The sequence below is a fragment of the Anomaloglossus baeobatrachus genome, chromosome 7 (genome assembly GCF_048569485.1).
Source record: "Anomaloglossus baeobatrachus isolate aAnoBae1 chromosome 7, aAnoBae1.hap1, whole genome shotgun sequence".
NCBI lineage: Eukaryota > Metazoa > Chordata > Amphibia > Anura > Aromobatidae > Anomaloglossus > Anomaloglossus baeobatrachus.
The window spans coordinates 306134570-306155572 of NC_134359.1; the positions used below are offsets into that span (position 1 = coordinate 306134570).

General features: G+C 49.4%; 1 protein-coding gene across 1 annotated transcript in view; it reads left to right on the forward strand.

The window, feature by feature from the left end:
- The first annotated feature begins 1032 nt into the window (after nucleotides 1–1032).
- Nucleotides 1033–21003, forward strand: part of LOC142246579 (uncharacterized) — a 42218-nt gene continuing 22247 nt past the window's right edge. The window contains exons 1-4 of the mRNA XM_075319647.1: nucleotides 1033–1111; nucleotides 7378–7645; nucleotides 8253–8444; nucleotides 20711–20733. Coding sequence (XP_075175762.1) covers nucleotides 7387–7645; nucleotides 8253–8444; nucleotides 20711–20733 — 474 coding nt within the window. The 5' untranslated portion in view covers nucleotides 1033–1111; nucleotides 7378–7386. The remainder of the gene's footprint in view (nucleotides 1112–7377; nucleotides 7646–8252; nucleotides 8445–20710; nucleotides 20734–21003) is intronic.

The window sequence follows — 21003 nt, forward strand, 5'->3', positions numbered from 1 at the left end:
GGGGGGCAGAGGGCACACTAGGGGGCAGGGATCTTGGGGGGCAGAGGGCACACTAGGGGGCAGGGATCTTGGGGGGCAGAGGGCACACTAGGGGGCAGGGATCTTGGGGGGCAGAGGGCACACTAGGGGGCAGGGATCTTGGGGGGCAGAGGGCGCACTAGGGGGCAGGGATCTTGGGGGGCAGAGGGCACACTAGGGGGCAGGGATCTTGGGGGGCAGAGGGCACACTAGGGGGCAGGGATCTTGGGGGGCAGAGGTCACACTAGGGGGCAGGGATCTTGGGGGCAGAGGTCACACTAGGGGGCAGGGATCTTGGGGGGCAGAGGGCACACTAGGGGGCAGGGATCTTGGGGGGCAGAGGGCGCACTAGGGGGCAGGGATCTTGGGGGGCAGAGGGCGCACTAGGGGGCAGGGATCTTGGGGGGCAGAGGGCGCACTAGGGGGCAGGGATCTTGGGGGGCAGAGGGCGCACTAGGGGGCAGGGATCTTGGGGGGCAGAGGGCACACTAGGGGGCAGGGATCTTGGGGGGCAGAGGGCGCACTAGGGGGCAGGGATCTTGGGGGGCAGAGGGCGCACTAGGGGGCAGGGATCTTGGGGGGCAGAGGGCGCACTAGGGGGCAGGGATCTTGGGGGGCAGAGGGCGCACTAGGGGGCAGGGATCTTGGGGGGCAGAGGGCGCACTAGGGGGCAGGGATCTTGGGGGGCAGAGGGCACACTAGGGGGCAGGGATCTTGGGGGGCAGAGGGCGCACTAGGGGGCAGGGATCTTGGGGGGCAGAGGGCACACTAGGGGGCAGGGATCTTGGGGGGCAGGTGGAGATATGTGGCAGCGGCTGAAATTTGGATGTGGGTTGAGAGGAAACAAGTATTTGCATTAAAGGGAGTAATGTGTAGTATTTAATCTCTGAATGCCCCCATTGTGCCATGTGCTCTGCGCCCCCCCTCACCTCTGCTATATGAGAAGCACGGCTGAGTATGAGGACACACAGGGAAAGTATGTGCCCCCCTCCTGCAGAGCTCAGGATTCTGCTTTCACTTTCGTTTTCAGATTGTAAATTCAGTTCCAGGAAGGACGAAGATTAGAGAAGACCCCGAGACAGAGAGAGAGGGGGTAACGGGGGACGGGGGGTCCGGGCTCATGTGTGATGTGTCCTGTGTGACCTGCTGTGTTCTATGTCACGTATGATGAATGTTGTGTGGTGTGGTATGTGCTTCCTGTGTGTGATATATGTTCTGTCCTGTGATGTGCGCTGCATGCAGTGTTATGTGTTACTTGCTGTGTTATGCCATGTATGATGAAGTGTCCTGTGTGATGATGTCAGTGTGTGGTGTGTACTGTGTTGTGCTGTGTATGATGTGTGATGTGCGCTGTGAGCAGTGTTATGTGTTACTTGCTGTGTTATGCCGTGTATGATGTGTGATGAAGTGTCCCGTGTGATGTTGTCAGTGTGTGGTGTAATGTATGCTGTGTGGTGTGTGCTGTGCTTGTTATATGTTGTGTCCTGTGTGATGTGCACTGGTTGGATATGATGTATAATGTGTGATGTGCACTGGGTTGTGTATGATGTGTGATGTATAATGTGTGATTATTTCTGCTCTTCGCTGGTTCTGAGTTGATAATTTGGTGTCAGATTGAGAATTGCACTTTATATCTTTGTTGCAGACTTTTCTGAAACATTGTATCACCCACATAACACCAAAGGGAGGGGTCTATAGCTCTGCAGCGCTCCTCTATCTGGGAGGGGCTATAGCTCTGCAGCTCTCTATCTGGGAGGGGTCTATAGCTCTGCAGCTCTCCTCTATCTGGAGGGGTCTATAGCTCTGCAGCGCTCCTCTATCTGGGAGGGGTCTATAGCACTGCAGCTCTCCTCTATCTGGGAGGGGTCTATAGCTCTGCAGCTCTCTATCTGGGAGGGGTCTATAGCTCTGCAGCTCTCCTCTATCTGGAGGGGTCTATAGCTCTGCAGCTCTCCTCTATCTGGGAGGGGTCTATAGCTCTGCAGCTCTCCTCTATCTGGGAGGGGTCTATAGCTCTGCAGCGCTCCTCTATCTGGGAGGGGTCTATAGCTCTGCAGCGCTCCTCTATCTGGAGGGGTCTATAGCTCTGCAGCGCTCCTCTATCTGGAGGGGTCTATATCTCTGCAGTTCTCCTCTATCTGGAGGGGTCTATAGCTCTGCAGCTCTCCTCTATCTGGAGGGGTCTATAGCTCTGCAGCTCTCCTCTATCTGGAGGGGTCTATAGCTCTGCAGCGCTCCTCTATCTGGAGGGGTCTATAGCTCTGCAGCGCTCCTCTATCTGGAGGGGTCTATAGCTCTGCAGCGCTCCTCTATCTGGGAGGGGTCTATAGCTCTGCAGCGCTCCTCTATCTGGGAGGGGTCTATAGCTCTGCAGCACTCCTCTATCTGGGAGGGGTCTATAGCACTGCAGCTCTCCTCTATCTGGGAGGGGTCTATAGCTCTGCAGCTCTCCTCTATCTGGGAGGGGTCTATAGCACTGCAGCTCTCCTCTATCTGGGAGGGGTCTATAGCTCTGCAGCTCTCCTCTATCTGGGAGGGGTCTATAGCACTGCAGCTCTCCTCTATCTGGGAGGGGTCTATAGCTCTGCAGCTCTCTATCTGGGAGGGGTCTATAGCTCTGCAGCACTCCTCTATCTGGGAGGGGTCTATAGCTCTGCAGCTCTCCTCTATCTGGGAGGGGTCTATAGCTCTGCAGCACTCCTCTATCTAGGAGGGGTCTATAGCACTGCAGCTCTCCTCTATCTGGGAGGGGTCTATAGCTCTGCAGCTCTCTATCTGGGAGGGGTCTATAGCTCTGCAGCACTCCTCTATCTGGGAGGGGTCTATAGCTCTGCAGCTCTCCTCTATCTGGGAGGGGTCTATAGCTCTGCAGCGCTCCTCTATCTGGGAGGGGCTATAGCTCTGCAGCTCTCCTCTATCTGGGAGGGGTCTATAGCTCTGCAGCGCTCTTCTATCTGGAGGGGTCTATAGCTCTGCAGCGCTCCTCTATCTGGGAGGGGTCTATAGCTCTGCAGCTCTCCTCTATCTGGGAGGGGTCTATAGCTCTGCAGCTCTCCTCTATCTGGGAGGGGTCTATAGCTCTGCAGCTCTCCTCTATCTGGGAGGGGTCTATAGCTCTGCAGCGCTCCTCTATCTGGGAGGGGCTATAGCTCTGCAGCTCTCCTCTATCTGGGAGGGGTCTATAGCTCTGCAGCTCTCCTCTATCTGGGAGGGGTCTATAGCTCTGCAGCACTCCTCTATCTGGGAGGGGTCTATAGCTCTGCAGCGCTCCTCTATCTGGAGGGGTCTATAGCTCTGCAGTGCTCCTCTATCTGGAGGGGTCTATAGCTCTGCAGCACTCCTCTATCTGGAGGGGTCTATAGCTCTGCAGCGCTCCTCTATCTGGGAGGGGCTATAGCTCTGCAGCGCTCCTCTATCTGGAGGGGTCTATAGCTCTGCAGTGCTCCTCTATCTGGAGGGGTCTATAGCTCTGCAGCACTCCTCTATCTAGAGGGGTCTATAGCTCTGCAGCGCTCCTCTATCTGGGAGGGGCTATAGCTCTGCAGCGCTCCTCTATCTGGAGGGGTCTATAGCTCTGCAGCACTTCTATCTGGGAGGGGTCTATAGCTCTGCAGCACTCCTCTATCTGGGAGGGGTCTATAGCTCTGCAGCGCTCCTCTATCTGGAGGAGTCTATAGCTCTGCAGCTCTCCTCTATCTGGAGGGGTCTATAGCTCTGCAGCACTCCTCTATCTGGAGGGGTCTATAGCTCTGCAGCGCTCCTCTATCTGGGAGGGGCTATAGCTCTGCAGCGCTCCTCTATCTGGGAGGGGTCTATAGCTCTGCAGCGCTCCTCTATCTGGGAGGGGTCTATAGCTCTGCAGCGCTCCTCTATCTGGAGGGGTCTATAGCTCTGCAGCTCTCCTCTATCTGGAGGGGTCTATAGCTCTGCAGCACTCCTCTATCTGGAGGGGTCTATAGCTCTGCAGCGCTTCTCTATCTGGAGGGTTCTATAGCTCTGCAGTTATTCTCTATCTGGGAGGGGTCTATAGCTCTGCAGCGCTCCTCTATCTGGGAGGGGCTATAGCTCTGCAGCTCTCCTCTATCTGGGAGGGGCTATAGCTCTGCAGCTCTCCTCTATCTGGGAGGGGCTATAGCTCTGCAGCTCTCCTCTATCTGGAGGGGTCTATAGCTCTGCAGCTCTCCTCTATCTGGAGGGGTCTATAGCTCTGCAGCTCTCCTCTATCTGGAGGGGTCTATAGCTCTGCAGCTCTCCTCTATCTGGAGGGGTCTATAGCTCTGCAGGGCTCCTCTATCTGGAGGGGTCTATAGCTCTGCAGCGCTCCTCTATCTGGAGGGGTCTATAGCTCTGCAGCTCTCCTCTATCTGGAGGGGTCTATAGCTGTGCAGCACTCCTCTATCTGGAGTGGTCTATAGCTCTGCAGCACTCCTCTATCTGGAGGGTTCTATAGCTCTGCAGTTATTCTCTATCTGGGAGGGGTCTATAGCTCTGCAGCGCTCCTCTATCTGGGAGGGGCTATAGCTCTGCAGCTCTCCTCTATCTGGGAGGGGCTATAGCTCTGCAGCTCTCCTCTATCTGGGAGGGGCTATAGCTCTGCAGCTCTCCTCTATCTGGAGGGGTCTATAGCTCTGCAGCTCTCCTCTATCTGGAGGGGTCTATAGCTCTGCAGCTCTCCTCTATCTGGAGGGGTCTATAGCTCTGCAGCTCTCCTCTATCTGGAGGGGTCTATAGCTCTGCAGGGCTCCTCTATCTGGAGGGGTCTATAGCTCTGCAGCGCTCCTCTATCTGGGAGGGGTCTATAGCTCTGCAGCGCTCCTCTATCTGGGAGGGGTCTATAGCTCTGCAGCTCTCTATCTGGAGGGGTCTATAGCTCTGCAGCTCTCCTCTATCTGGAGGCGTCTATAGCTCTGCAGCTCTCCTCTATCTGGAGGGGTCTATAGCTCTGCAGCTCTCCTCTATCTGGAGGGGTCTATAGCTCTGCAGCTCTCCTCTATCTGGAGGGGTCTATAGCTCTGCAGCTCTCCTCTATTTGGGAGGGGCTATAGCTCTGCAGCTCTCCTCTATCTGGAGGGGTCTATAGCTCTGCAGCTCTCCTCTATCTGGAGGGTTCTATATCTCTGCAGTTCTTCTCTATCTGTGAGGGGTCTATAGCTCTGCAGCTCTCCTCTATCTGGGAGGGGCTATAGCTCTGCAGCTCTCCTCTATCTGGGAGGGGCTATAGCTCTGCAGCTCTCCTCTATCTGGAGGGGTCTATAGCTCTGCAGCTCTCCTCTATCTGGAGGGGTCTATAGCTCTGCAGCTCTTCTCTGTCTGGAGGGGTCTATAGCTCTGCAGCTCTCCTCTATCTGGAGGGGTCTATAGCTCTGCAGCACTCCTCTATCTGGAGGGGTCTATAGCTCTGCAGCACTCCTTTATCTGGGAGGGGTCTATAGCTCTGCAGCTCTCCTCTATCTGGGAGGGGTCTATAGCTCTGCAGCTCTCCTCTATCTGGAGGGGTCTATAGCTCTGCAGTTCTTCTCTATCTGGAGGGGTCTATAGCTCTGCAGCGCTCCTCTATCTGGGAGGGGTCTATAGCTCTGCAGCGCTCCTCTATCTGGAGGGGTCTATAGCTCTGCAGCGCTCCTCTATCTGGAGGGGTCTATAGCTCTGCAGCGCTCCTCTATCTGGAGGGGTCTATAGCTCTGCAGTTCTTCTCTATCTGGAGGGGTCTATAGCTCTGCAGCTCTCCTCTATCTGGGAGGGGTCTATAGCTCTGCAGCTCTCCTCTATCTGGAGAGGTCTATAGCTCTGCAGCGCTCCTCTATCTGGGAGGGGTCTATAGGTCTGCAGCTCTCCTCTATCTGGAGGGGTCTATAGCTCTGCAGCGCTCCTCTATCTGGAGGGGTCTATAGCTCTGCAGCTCTCCTCTATCTGGAGGGGTCTATAGCTCTGCAGCTCTCCTCTGTCTGGAGGGGTCTATATCTCTGCAGCTGTCCTCTATCTGGAGGGGTCTATAGCTCTGCAGCGCTCCTCTATCTGGAGGGGTCTATAGCTCTGCAGCGCTCCTCTATCTGGAGGGGTCTATAGCTCTGCAGCTCTCCTCTATCTGGAGGGGTCTATAGCTCTGCAGCTCTCCTCTATCTGGGAGGGGCTATAGCTCTGCAGCTCTCCTCTATCTGGAGGGGTCTATAGCTCTGCAGCTCTCCTCTATCTGGAGGGGTCTATAGCTCTGCAGCGCTCCTCTATCGGGAGGGGTCTATAGCTCTGCAGCGCTCCTCTATCTGGGAGGGGCTATAGCTCTGCAGCTCTCCTCTATCTGGGAGGGGCTATAGCTCTGCAGCTCTCCTCTATCTGGAGAGGTCTATAGCTCTGCAGCGCTCCTCTATCTGGGAGGGGTCTATAGGTCTGCAGCTCTCCTCTATCTGGAGGGGTCTATAGCTCTGCAGCGCTCCTCTATCTGGAGGGGTCTATAGCTCTGCAGCTCTCCTCTATCTGGAGGGGTCTATAGCTCTGCAGCTCTCCTCTGTCTGGAGGGGTCTATATCTCTGCAGCTGTCCTCTATCTGGAGGGGTCTATAGCTCTGCAGCTCTCCTCTATCTGGGGGGGGTCTATATCTCTGCAGCTGTCCTCTATCTGGAGGGGTCTATAGCTCTGCAGCACTCTTCTCTATCTGGAGGGTCTATAGCTCTGCAGCTCTCCTCTATCTGGAGGGGTCTATAGCTCTGCAGCGCTCCTCTATCTGGGAGGGGCTATAGCTCTGCAGCTCTCCTCTGTCTGGGAGGGGCTATAGCTCTGCAGCTCTCCTCTATCTGGAGGGGTCTATAGCTCTGCAACTCTCCTCTGTCTGGAGGGGTCTATAGCTCTGCAGCTCTCCTCTATCTGGAGGGGTCTATAGCTCTGCAGCACTCCTCTATCTGCAGGGGTCTATAGCTCTGCAGCGCTCCTCTATCTGGAGGGGTCTATAGCTCTGCAGCGCTCCTCTATCTGGAGGGGTCTATAGCTCTGCAGCTCTCCTCTATCTGGAGGGGTCTATAGCTCTGCAGCGCTCCTCGATCTGGAGGGGTCTATAGCTCTGCAGCTCTCCTCTATCTGGGAGGAGTCTATAGCTCTGCAGCTCTCCTCTATCTGGGAGGAGTCTATAGCTCTGCAGCTCTCCTCTATCTGGGAAGGGTCTATAGCTCTGCAGCACTCCTCTATCTGGAGGGGTCTATATCTCTGCAGCGCTCCTTTATCTGGGAGGGGTCTATAGCTCTGCAGCGCTCCTTTATCTAGGAGGGGTCTATAGCTCTGCAGCGCTCCTTTATCTGGGAGGGGTCTATAGCTCTGCAGCGTTCCTCTGACACTTTCCTGAATGTTGACTCTCTCGGTATTATACTCCAGCAGGACATCATGGTGGTTGGACAGACTGTGGGGATCTTCTCCCGCTCTGGAGAGGTTGAGTACAGATGGTTATCGGACGTCCTGAGCGGATTCTGGACGGTGACGCCATTCACCATCACCAACAGCAACTTCCCCGCCTTCTGTGATCAGATCTACAGATGTTCCTTCGCGATCCTCTACCACTCCCGAAACCGCGGACGAGTGAACATCACCGACGTCACCGACTCTTTGTATGATGAGGAAGTGAAGCTCATGTCCGAGGTCCTGGGTAAGAGCCGGCGACATCCAGAGTGATGTCCACTGTATATTATGGTGGAGAAAGTCCAGAAATAATGTTGTTCTGTGCCCCGGGGTCAGGAGGAGCTTCAGAAGATCCCTCCATGGTTCTTCATGAAACAATAGAATAACACGGCTGTGTCCACCCCGGCACAGCGCCTCCCCTGTCTGCAGGCTGGGTGTGGTACTGAGTCATGGTATTGGACAGCTCACCGGGCAGTATGGTCTTAGGTGTGGTGCTCGGACATCCTTGGCCAAGTACGAGGTGGTTAATGATTGAGAAGAAGACAAAAGATCTGGCATCCACAGAGTAAACATGAAATCATTGCTTTGATAGTTTCCATTAAAAACACTGATCCAAAATTGGATGCAAATGTAGAGAGGAAAAGAGTGCGTCCACGCGTTTCGAGCACCATGAACCCTGCTCTTAAGTGTGGTACCGCAGCTCAGCTCTCTGCACCTCACTGTACTGCCAGATCCAGTGTATAGACAGGAGACCACCCATCCTCTCCCCTCACTGTACGTGGCGGACATCCCGAGGGTCTATTATCGGGTCCATACTGCAGCTGATGCAGAACCTCGTCCTCTGTGTATTGCAGGTAAAGAGCATGTGATCGCCGTTATTGACGACCTGGATGACAGCAGCGACGAGGCGAAGAATCGGATCCTGAGTCATCAGCACAGTCTGAGGGTCCGCACCCAGGATATCTTCCTGGTCACCACCCAGGAGAAGACGAATCACAATCTCCTCAGACGCAAAGTGGAAAATATCAAAAGTATCATCGCTAATGGTAGGTTACCAGGTGTCCTCTATCCTGAGAATCTTCCAGGTATAATGTCCCCCATCCTGAGACCCTTCCAGGTATAATGTCCCCCATCCTGAGACCCTTCCAGGTATAATGTCCCCCATCCTGAGACCCTTCCAGGTATAATGTCCCCCATCCTGACACCCTTCCAGGTATAATGTCCCCCATCCTGAGACCCTTCCAGTTATAATGTCCCCCATCCTGAGACCCTTCCAGTTATAATGTCCCCCATCCTGAGACCCTTCAAGGTATAATGTCCCCCATCCTGAGACCCTTCAAGGTATAATGTCCCCCATCCTGAGACCCTTCCAGTTATAATGTCCTCCATCCTGAGACCCTTCAAGGTATAATGTCCCCCATCCTGAGACCCTTCCAGTTATAATGTCCCCCATCCTGAGACCCTTCAAGGTATAATGTCCCCTATCCTGAGACCCTTCCAGGTGTAATATCCCCCATCCTGAGACCTTCCAGATGTAATGTCCCCCATCCTGACACCCTTCCATACATAATGTCCCCCATCCTGAGTCCCTTCCAGATATAATGTCCCCTATCCTGAGACCCTTCCAGGTATAATATCCCCCATCCTGACACACTTCAAGGTGTAATATCCCCCATCCTGACACCCTTCCAGGTATAATGTCCCCCATCCTGAGACCTTCCAGATATAATGTCCCCCCATCCTGAGACCCTTCCAGATATAATGTCCCCATCCTGACACCCTTCCATACATAATGTCCCCCATCCTAAGACCCTTCCATACATAATGTCCCCATCCTGAGTCCCTTCCATACATAATGTCCCCCATCCTGAGTCCCTTCCAGATATAATGTCCCCTATCCTGAGTCCCTTCCAGGTATAATATCCCCCATCCTGATACCCTTCCAGGTATAATATCCCCCATCCTGACACCCTTCCAGGTATAATATCCCCCATCCTGACACCCTTCCAGGTATAATATCCCCCATCCTGATACCCTTCCAGGTATAATATCCCCCATCCTGAGACCCTTCTAGGTATAATATCCCCCATCCTGATACCCTTCCAGGTATAATATCCCCCATCCTGACACCCTTCCAGGTATAATATCCCCCATCCTGACACCCTTCCAGGTATAATATCCCCCATCCTGACACTCTTCCAGGTATAATATCCCCCATCCTGACACCCTTCCAGGTATAATATCCCCCATCCTGACACCCTTCCAGGTATAATATCCCCCATCCTGACACCCTTCCAGGTATAATATCCCCCATCCTGATACCCTTCCAGGTATAATATCCCTCATCCTGACACCCTTCCAGGTGTAATATCCCCCATCCTGAGACCTTCCAGGTATAATATCCCCCATCCTGATACCCTTCCAGGTATAATATCCCACATCCTGAGACCTTCCAGATATAATGTCCCCCATCCTGAGACCCTTCCATACATAATATCCCCATCCTGACACCCTTCCATACATAATGTCCCCCATCCTGAGACCCTTCCATACATAATGTCCCCCATCCTGAGACCCTTCCATACATAATGTCCCCATCCTGACACCCTTCCATACATAATGTCCCCCATCCTGAGACCCTTCCATACATAATGTCCCCCATCCTGAGACCCTTCCATACATAATGTCCCCCATCCTGAGTCCCTTCCATACATAATGTCCCCTATCCTGAGACCCTTCCAGGTATAATATCCCCTATCCTGAGACCCTTCCAGGTATAATATCCCCCATCCTGACACCCTTCCAGGTGTAATATCCCCCATCCTGACACCCTTCCAGGTGTAATATCCCCCATCCTGACACCCTTCCAGGTGTAATATCCCCCATCCTGACACCCTTCCAGGTGTAATATCCCCCATCCTGAGACCTTCCAGATATAATGTCCCCCATCCTGAGACCTTCCAGATATAATGTCCCCCATCCTGAGACCCTTCCATACATAATGTCCACCATCCTGAGACCCGTCCAGACATAATGTCCCTTAACCTGAGACCCTTTCCAGGTATAATGTCCCCCATCCTGAGACCCTTCCAGATATATCCCCCATCTTGAGACCCATCCAGATATGTCCCCTATCCTGGGACCCTTCCAGATATAATGTCACCCATCCTGACACCTTATAGATATAATGCCCCCCTATTCTTGTGGCCTTCCAGGTATCATCAAGTAGTTTTTGGTGGGAATTCAGTTGTATGAGAAGTAGGTGCTCAATGGTAGTAATCAATATCCACAATGGCCAATCAATAACGTGAAGTATAGTGTTATTTTTATCATCTCTGAAGTCTGTGCTTATGGCTTGGAGTATGGCCTACAAAATTATACATGTCTTCCATCCTGGGCCCTTTCCTAGTATAATGTCCCCATCCTGGTATATACATCCTCCATCCTGGGCCTTTCCCTGATATATACATCCTCCATCCTGGGCCATTTCCTGATATATACATCCTCCATCCTGGGCCTTTCCCTGATATATACATCCTCCATCCTGGGCCTTTCCCTGATATATACATCCTCCATCCTGGGCCTTTCCCTGATATATACATCCTCCATCCTGGGCCATTTCCTAGTGTAATATCTCCCTTTCCTGATAAAATGTCCTCCATCTTGGGCCCCTTCCAGTAATAATGTCCTCCATCCCATGACCTTTACTGACATAACTTCTCCCTTTCCTGGCATATAAGTCCTCTACCCTGGGTCCTTGCCCTGGTATATACAGGGGGAAATAAGGATTTGATCCTCTGCTGATTTTGCAGTTTTCCCACAGAATGGAGAGATCTGTAATTTTTATATTAGGTAACTCCAACTTTGACAGAATAAAAAAAACTCCAGAAAATCCCATTGTATGATTTTTAAATAATTAATTTGCATTTTATTGCATGAAATAAGTATTTTATCACCGACCGACCAGCAGGAATTCTGCTCTCACAGAGCTGATGTTTTTTTTCTCCTACTCTGCACTCATTACCTGTATTTATTGCACCGATTTGACCTCATTACCTGTATAATAGACACCTGTCCACACACTCAATCACTCTCCACCATGGCCAAGACTAAAGAGCTGCCTAAGGATTCCAGGGACAAAACTGCAGACCTGCACAAGGCTGGGATGGACAGTACAATAGACAAGCAGCTTGGTGAGAAGGCAACAACTGTTGGCACAATTATTAGAATATGGAAGAAACACAAGACGACTGTCAATCTTACTCAGTCTGGCGCTCCATGCAAGATCTCACTTTATAGGGTAAGGATGATTCTGAGAAAGGTCAGGAATCAGCCCAAAACTACATGGGAAGACCTGGTCAATGAGCTGAAGACATCTGGGACCACAGTCTCAAAGGTTACTGTTATTAATCTTGGAATAAAATTCTGCAAGGCACGCAAGGTCCCCCTTTTCACACCAGCACATGTCCAGGCCTGTTAGTGGTTCACCAATGAGCATCTGGATGATCCAGAGGAGGCAAGGGAGAAAGTCATGTGGTCACATGAGAGCAAAACAGAACTTTATGGCATCCACTACCCTCGCCATGTTTGTTGGAAGAAGAAAGATGAGTACAACCTCAGGAACATCTTCCAAACCGTGAAGCATGGCGGTGGAACCATAAAACTTTGGGGGGGCTTTTCTGCAAACGGGACAAGACAACTGCACCGTATTTAAGGGAGGATGGATGGGGTCATGTATCATCAGATATTGGGCAACAAGCTCCTTCCCTCAGTATGGAGGAGTGACCTGAAAGATCTGGAGAAGATCTGTGTGGAGGAGTGACCTGAAAGATCCGTAGGAGATCTGTATGGAGGAGTGATCTGGAGAAGATGTGGACGGATGAGTGACCTGAAAGATCTGGAAAGCGCTACGGAATATGTTGGCGCTATAGAAATAAAGATTATTATTATTATTATTATCTGGAGAAGATCTGTATGGAGGAGTGACCTGAAAGATCCGTAGGAGATCTGTGTGGAGGAGTCGCCGATATCCCTGCTGCAGTGTGTGCAAACCTGGTCAAGAACCACCGGAAACGTCCAACCTCTGTAACTGCAAACAAAGGTTAATAATATTAAGTTCTGTTTCTCTTTGGAGAGTGCGAGGTACTGAAGTAAAGGGAGGCGACTGAAGATAAGTGTGGCATAGTTTTAACACAATCTCATAGTGGTGATAACTGTAACTGTTTAATTTCATTAGGGATTTGTTGTCTGTGTTTGTCTGGGGTACTGTGAAAAAGCAAAAAAAAAAAAAAAGTGTGTCTAGTGATTTAGTCAGTAGTATTAGCCACACCTGTTTCTAGAAGCTTCTAGTAGTCCTTGTAGAACTATATAAACCAGCCAGAGCTAGCGAGGTGCTGAGAGTGCGAGGTACTGAAGTAAAGGGAGGCGACTGAAGATAAGTGTGGCATAGTTTTAACACAATCTCATAGTGGTGATAACTGTAGCTGTTTAAGAAGAGAAGAGTCGCCGTAAGCTGATCGATTGCTGGGACTTGCCGGGTCTCGCTGTTTGAGGACATCGCCTGTCATACGCTACATCAGCATTATGGAAGAGAAGAAAATCCACATGGTCACCTGCAACACATGCTACATGTTTACGGATCCTGCCGCACAAGAAATTCAACTTCACCTGTCAAAAGTGCAAACTTGTTGCCCTCTTAGAGGAAAAGGTGCGGGGACTGGAAGAAAGAATAGCAACTTTGAAGCTAATTAAAGAACATGAGGACTTCTTGGACGAGGCAGAAGCAGCAATTCAGGATATGGAAAGTGAGAAAAGCTTCAGAACACATACAGAGGCTGAAAAGTGGACACATGTGACCAAAAGAAGCCGGCGGATCAAGTGGTCGGCACCACCCACACAGCTTAGCAACCAATATGAAGCCCTCATGCTGGAGAACGAAAATGGCACAGCTCAGGATGATACCGTCTCTACAGGAGAAGACACAGGTTCATCAAAAGAAGTTACTTTGTCAACAAAAGCAGAAACAAAAGACACTCAAAAGCACTCAGGAGCAACAAGCAGAGCGTCCAGAAAGAAAAGAAGAGTGGTAGTTATGGGCGACTCACTACTAAGAGGCACGGAGGCAACTATCTGCAGGCCGGACATAACCGCACGAGAAGTATGCTGCTTACCGGGAGCAAAAATCAAGGATGTGGCCAACAGGATACCAACTATCCTCGGATCCAAGGACGAATACCCGTTCCTATTGATACATGTAGGAACAAACGACATGGCAAGAAATGATCTACCAACTATTTGTGAAGACTTTGAAATTCTGGGGAAGAAAATTAAGGAACGGAACGTACAGGTTGTTTTCTCATCAATCCTCCCAGTCGATGGCCATGGTGTCAGAAGATGGAATAGGATACTCGAGGTGAACCACTGGCTACGACGGTGGTGCAGGCAGCAAGGATTTGGATTCTTGGACCATGGAGTGAATTACCTCTACGATGGACTTCTCGCAAGAGACGGGATACACCTCACAAAACCTGGGAAACACACGTTCGCCAGAAGGCTTGCCACACTCATCAGGAGGGCTTTACACCAGAAGAAGAGGGGATGGGAGAAAAAACAGCAAGAACATGCAACAGAAGGACAAACTAATCAAGGATACTAGATGCCGTAAAGAGGACCCAAGACAGGGTAATCAGAAGGAAGCTAAGAAAAGGGGAGCAAAACTTCTGTCCTGCATGCTGACCAATGCAAGAAGCCTGACCAATAAGATGGAGGAACTGGAGCTGGTAATGTATGAGGAGAAATACGACATAGTAGGAATAACTGAGACATGGTTAGATGATAGTTATGACTGGGCGGCTAACCTGCAAGGATATGAATTGTTTAGGAGGGATCGTAAAAAAAGGAAAGGGGGTGGAGTCTGTCTATATATAAAGTCCAGGGGGTGGAGTCTGTCTATATATAAAGCCCAGGGGGTGGAGTCTGTCTATATATAAAGTCCAGTTTAAAGCCCAGACTAAGAGAAGATATTCAAGAGGGAAATGAAGAGGTGGAGTCTCTATGGGTGGAGATACAAGGAGGGAAAACTAATAAAATCCTCATAGGGGTTTGTTATAAGCCACCAAATATAACAGAAACCACTGAAAATGTATTATTGAAACAAATAGACAAAGCAGCAAATCACAATGAGGTGATTATTATGGGGGACTTCAACTACCCCGATATAGACTGGGAAACTGAAACCTGCGTATCTCAGAAAGGAAACCGGTTTCTGTCAGTAACTAAGGATAATTATCTGTCCCAACTTGTGCCGGGCCCAACTAGAGGGGCAGCCCTTCTGGAGGCCGGATAGAGGGACAGCCCTTCTGGAGGCCGGATAGAGGGGCAGCCCTTCTGGAGGCCGGATAGAGGGACAGCCCTTCTGGAGGCCGGATAGAGGGACAGCCCTTCTGGAGGCCGGATAGAGGGGCAGCCCTTCTGGAGGCCAGATAGAGGGACAGCCCTTCTGGAGGCCGGATAGAGGGGCAGCCCTTCTGGAGGCCGGATAGAGGGACAGCCCTTCTGGAGGCCGGATAGAGGGACAGCCCTTCTGGAGGCCGGATAGAGGGACAGCCCTTCTGGAGGCCGGATAGAGGGGCAGCCCTTCTGGAGGCCGGATAGAGGGGCAGCCCTTCTGGAGGCCGGATAGAGGGACAGCCCTTCTGGAGGCCGGATAGAGGGACAGCCCTTCTGGAGGCCGGATAGAGGGGCAGCCCTTCTGGAGGCCGGATAGAGGGACAGCCCTTCTGGAGGCCGGATAGAGGGGCAGCCCTTCTGGAGGCCGGATAGAGGGGCAGCCCTTCTGGACTTAATTTTAAGCAACAGGCCAGATAGAATAACAGACGTACGAGTGGACGGGCACCTAGGGAATAGTGACCACAATATAATACAATTCCACTTGTCCTTTAGTAAGGTGCCTTGGAGGGGGGTTACAAAAACGCTGAATTTCAGCAAAGCAAAGTTTGATCAGCTTAGAGAAGACCTTCGCCAAATTGATTGGGACAATGTCCTCAAAAATGGGAGCACAGAAAATAAGTGGGACATTTTTAAATCGGTATTAAACACCCACTGCGGGCTAGCCATACCATACAGAAATAAAAGGGCTAGGAACAGGAGAAAACCAATGTGGCTAAATAAGGATGTAAAAGGGGCAATGAATAATAAGAAAAAGGCATTTAAAAAGCTAAAACAAGAAGGCAGCGAAGAAGCATTAAAAATATATAGAGAAAAAAATAAAATGTGTAAAAAACAAATATATTTAGCAAAAGTAGAAACTGAGAGACTCATTGCTAAGGAAAGCAAAGCAAATCCCAAACTATTCTTTAATTAAATAAACAGAAAAAAGATTAAAATTGATGGTGTTGGCCCTTTAAAGAATAATGAGGGTAAAATCATAGAAAGCGATGTGGGAAAAGCAAATGTTTTAAATACTTTTTTCTCAACTGTGTTCACACATGAAAAGCATATGCCAGGGGAAATGCAGAGTGATCATGTAAATGCCCCATTAAGTATGACCTGCCTAACCCAGGAAGAAGTGCAGAACCGACTTAGTAACATTAAAATTGACAAATCACCAGGCCCTGATGGCATTCACCCTCGGGTATTAAGGGAGTTAAGTAATGTGATAGACAGGCCTCTATTCCTTATATTTAAAGACTCTATAGAAACTGGTTCTGTTCCTCTGGATTGGCGGCAAATGTGGTACCAATATTCAAAAAAGGGTGCAAAAGGGAACCTGTAAACTATAGGCCAGTAAGCTTAACATCTGTTGTGGGTAAAATGTTTGAAGCGTTTTTAAGGGATACTATTATGGAATGTCTCAATGTTAATAACTGTTTAACTCCATATCAACATGGATTTATGAAGAATCGCTCCTGTCAAACTAACCTGATCAGCCTCTATGAGGATGTAAGCTCTCACATGGACCGAGGAGAATCATTGGATGTCATTTATCTCGACTTCGGTAAAGCATTTGACACTGTCCCACATAAAAGACTGCTAAGTAAAATGAGAAAGCTTGGGCTCGGGGAAAATGTGTGTAGATGGGTGGGTAGCTGGCTTAGTGGTAGAAAACAAAGAGTGGTTATTAATGGTGCATACTCAGATTGGGCCAGGGTTACTAGTGGGGTGCCACAGGGGTCTGTATTGGGCCCCCTACTATTTAATATATTTATTAATGATCTGGTGGATGGTTTACAGAGTAAAATATCAGTATTTGCAGATGATACAAAACTATGTAAGGTAGTTAACACAAAGGAGGGCAGTTTGCAACTACAGATGGATTTGAGTAAATTGGAGAATTGGGCTGAAAAATGGCAAATGAGGTTTAACACAGATAAGTGTAAGGTTATGCACATGGGAAGGAGAAACAGATGCTACGATTACTTACTAAATGGGAAACTGCTGGGGAAATCAGACATGGAAAAAGACTTAGGCATCTTAGTGAATAAGAATCTAAATTGGAGTGCCCAGTGTCAGGCAGCAGCCACCAAAGCAAATAGGGTGATGGGATGCATTAGAAGAGGTCTGGGGGCACGAGATGAAAACATCATTCTCCCTCTGTACAAATCACTAGTCAGACCACACTTGGAGTATTGTGTGCAATTTTGGGCGCCGGTGCTGAAGAAAGACATTACTGAACTTGAAAGGGTTCAGAGGCGGGCTACTAAAATAATAAATGGAATGGGTGCATTACAATACACGGAAAGGTTATCAAAATTAGGTCTATTTACTCTAGAAAAGAGAAGACTTAGGGGAGACCTAATAAATATGTACAAATATATCAGAGGGCCATATAGAGATCTCTCCCATGATCTGTTTGTACCAAGGACTATGACAAGAACAAGGGGGCATTCTTTTCGATTGGAGGAAAGAAAATTCCTACATCAGCATAGAAGAGGGTTCTTCACGGTAAGAGCAGTGAGGCTCTGGAACTCTCTTCCTGAGGAAGTGGTGATGGCCACTCACTGAATGAATGTAAGAGAGGAATGGAGGCTTTTCTTGATAGCAAAAGTATAGAAGGTTATAAATAGCATAATCTTACAGGTAGATAGAAGAGCGACCAAGATTATTAGAGGAATGGGTGGGCTGCAATACCAAGACAGGTTATTAAACTTGGGGTTAGTTAGTTAGGAAAAACAAAGGCTTAGGGGGGATCTAATCACAATGTATAAATATATGAGGGGACAGTACAGAGACCTTTCCAAAGATCTCTTTACACCTAGGCCTGCGACTGGAACACGGGGGCATCCGCTACGTCTTGAGGAAAGAATGTTTAATCATAATCACAGATGAGGATTCTTTACTGTACGAGCAGTGAGACTATGGAGCTCTCTGCCGCATGATGTTGTAATGAGGGATTCACTAGTAAAATTTAAGCAGAAACAACAAACAAAGAAAAAAGCGCGATCAGACATCCAGTACAACTTAATATATATTTTATTGTTATTATTTATACAAGTGCATGGCATGGGAAAAGGCATAACAGAGGGCATCCAACGGTGGTGTCAATCATTTACAATAATGCAACTATTGCTTAATGGGACCACTGGTGGTGGGGGGTATCTGGGAAACCCAGCAGACAATGATCATAATATCCATATTAGATCCCCTATCATGGGGTATAGTACACATATAACTGTCCAGGGTTACCACAGGACCACCACACCATCAGCTGGCCTAACAAGTCATAGTACACAGACGATATTACATGTGAAACCCACCATAACACCATATAACACTCACCGAGGCCCCCCACCCGACGGACGTCAGTTTCGGCAGATGCCTGCGTCACAGATGCACTGGATGTCTGATCGCGCTTTTTTCTTTGTTTGTTGTTTGTACATTATGCGATTTATCCATGGTCCGTATATTGCCACGCACCATTAATATAATATATGGAATATAATTTGGTAATGCTATGATGGTTGCGTGTATGTCAAAGAGTATAATCCTTAAAATTTAAGCAGAGCCTGATCGCATTAATTGAAAAATATAATATTACCAGTTATGTATATTAGATTTTATGACAGGGTATTGATCCAGGGAACTAGTCTGATTGCCGGATGTGGACGAAGGAAGGAATTTTTTTCCCCATTGGAGCTTATTTGACACATTGGGGGTTTTTTTTGCCTTCCTCTGGATCAACATGTTAGGCTACGGGTTGAACAAGATGGACTTAGAGTCTCCCTTCAACCTTAAAAAAAAACTGTGAAACTATTGTATTAATACTTATTTCAGGCAATAAAATGCAAATTAATTATTTATAAATCCTAAAATTGTTATTTCCTGTATTTTTTTTATTCTGTCACAGTTGGTTACATACAATAAATATTACAGATCTCTCCATTCTCTGTAGGTGGAAAAACTGCAAAATCCACAGAGGATCAAATCCTTATTTTCTTCACTGTATGTCCACCATCCTGGGCCCCTTCCAGTAATAATGTCTCCCATCCTGGTATAATGTCCTCCCACCTGGGCCCCTTCCAGTAATAATGTCTCCCATCCTGGTATAATGTCCTCCCACCTGGGCTCCTTCCAGTAATAATGTCTCCCATCCTGGTATAATGTCCTCCCACCTGGGCCCCTTCCAGTAATAATGTGTCCAGTCCTGGTATAATGTCCTCCCACCAGGGCCCCTTCCTGTAATAATGTCTTCCATCCTGGTATAATGTCCTCCCACCAGGGCCCCTTCCTGTAATAATGTCTTCCATCCTGGTATAATGTCCTCCCACCTGGGCCCCTTCCAGTAATAATGTCTTCCATCCTGGTATAATGTCCTCCCACCTGGGCCCCTTCCAGTAATAATGTCTCCCATCCTGGTATAATGTCCTCCCACCTGGGCCCCTTCCAGTAATAATGTCTCCCATCCTGGTATAATGTCCTCCCACCTGGGCCCCTTCCAGTAATAATGTGTCCAGTCCTGGTATAATGTCCTCCCACCTGGGTCCCTTCCAGTAATAATGTATCCTATCCTGGTATAATGTCTTCCCACCTGGGCCCCTTCCAGTAATAATGTCGCCCATCCTGGTATAATGTCCTCCCACCTGGGCCCCTTCCAGTAATAATGTCGCCCATCCTGGTATAATGTCCTCCCACCTGGGCCCCTTCCAGTAATTATGTGTCCCATCCTGGTATAATGTCCTCCCACCTGGGCCACTTCCAGTAATACTGTCTCCCATCCTGGTATAATGTCTTCCCACCTGGGCCCCTTCCAGTAATAATGTATCCTATCCTGGTATAATGTCCTCCCACCTGGGCCCCTTCCAGTAATAATGTATCCTATCCTGGTATAATGTCCTCCCACCTGGGCCCCTTCCAGTAATACTGTCTTCCATCCTGGTATAATGTCTTCCCACCTGGGCCCCTTCCAGTAATAATGTATCCTATCCTGGTATAATGTCCTCCCACCTGGGCCCCTTCCAGTAATAATGTCGCCCATCCTGGTATAATGTCCTCCCACCTGGGCCCCTTCCAGTAATAATGTCGCCCATCCTGGTATAATGTCCTCCCACCTGGGCCCCTTCCAGTAATACTGTCTTCCATCCTGGTATAATGTCCTCCCACCTGGGCCCCTTCCAGTAATAATGTCGCCCATCCTGGTATAATGTCTTCCCACCTGGGCCCCTTCCAGTAATTGTGTCCCATCCTGGTATAACGTCCTCCCACCTGGGCCACTTCCAGTAATAATGTCTCCCATCCTGGTATAATGTCCTCCCACCTGGGCCCCTTCCAGTAATACTGTCTCCCATCCTGGTATAATGTCCTCCCACCTGGGCCCCTTCCAGTAATAATGTCTCCCATCCTGGTATAATGTCCTCCCACCTGGGCCCCTTCCAGTAATAATGTCCCTATTCTGCGGCTCTTCTCCAGCCATGACATATGGTGTCCTCTTCGATAGCCAGCAAATAACTTCTGCGTGCAAGCGACGGGCAGCACATAATATCACTGCCATGCTCCGCCTGTGACTGGCACGCCAATGTCAGCTGCTGGCCGCTGATTGGCTGGAGGCTTGTATTGCAGTGCAGGGAGACGGTGGGTCTCTGCTACACAATACTTTTCATCTGAATGTACATTCAGCTGAAATAGCTGCTGGTGTCGGTGGGCCCCATCCAGTATGGGCCCCATCACAGTCGCACCCACTGTCACTGTGATCTTTACACCCATGGATGCAGATCAGGCACCGGTGGTATCAGTGAGGGGTGGATGCTATAATCTGGGCTTGTTCACGTAGTCGCGGGGTAATCATGAGACAAGTAATGATCACATTCTCTTATTGCAGGTATGACACCGATGTCTATAGAGGTGAGTGCTACTCATATATGACCAGTGTAATATTAGTATAAAGCTGCCTCTAGAGCTACCCAGCGAATAAAAAATATGGGTAGAGGAGGGGGATGAAGCTGCATCTTCTGTTTCTCGGTCTTTGCTCCATACAGCAGTCAGATATCATCATCATTATCCTCCTACAGTGAGAGCATAGCTCTGACATTATGATTGCTCCACCCACTCAGCAGGCACAAGGAGATAGAGAATGTGCAGGAGCTGGAACAGCACAGGGAAGTGAGAGACTGT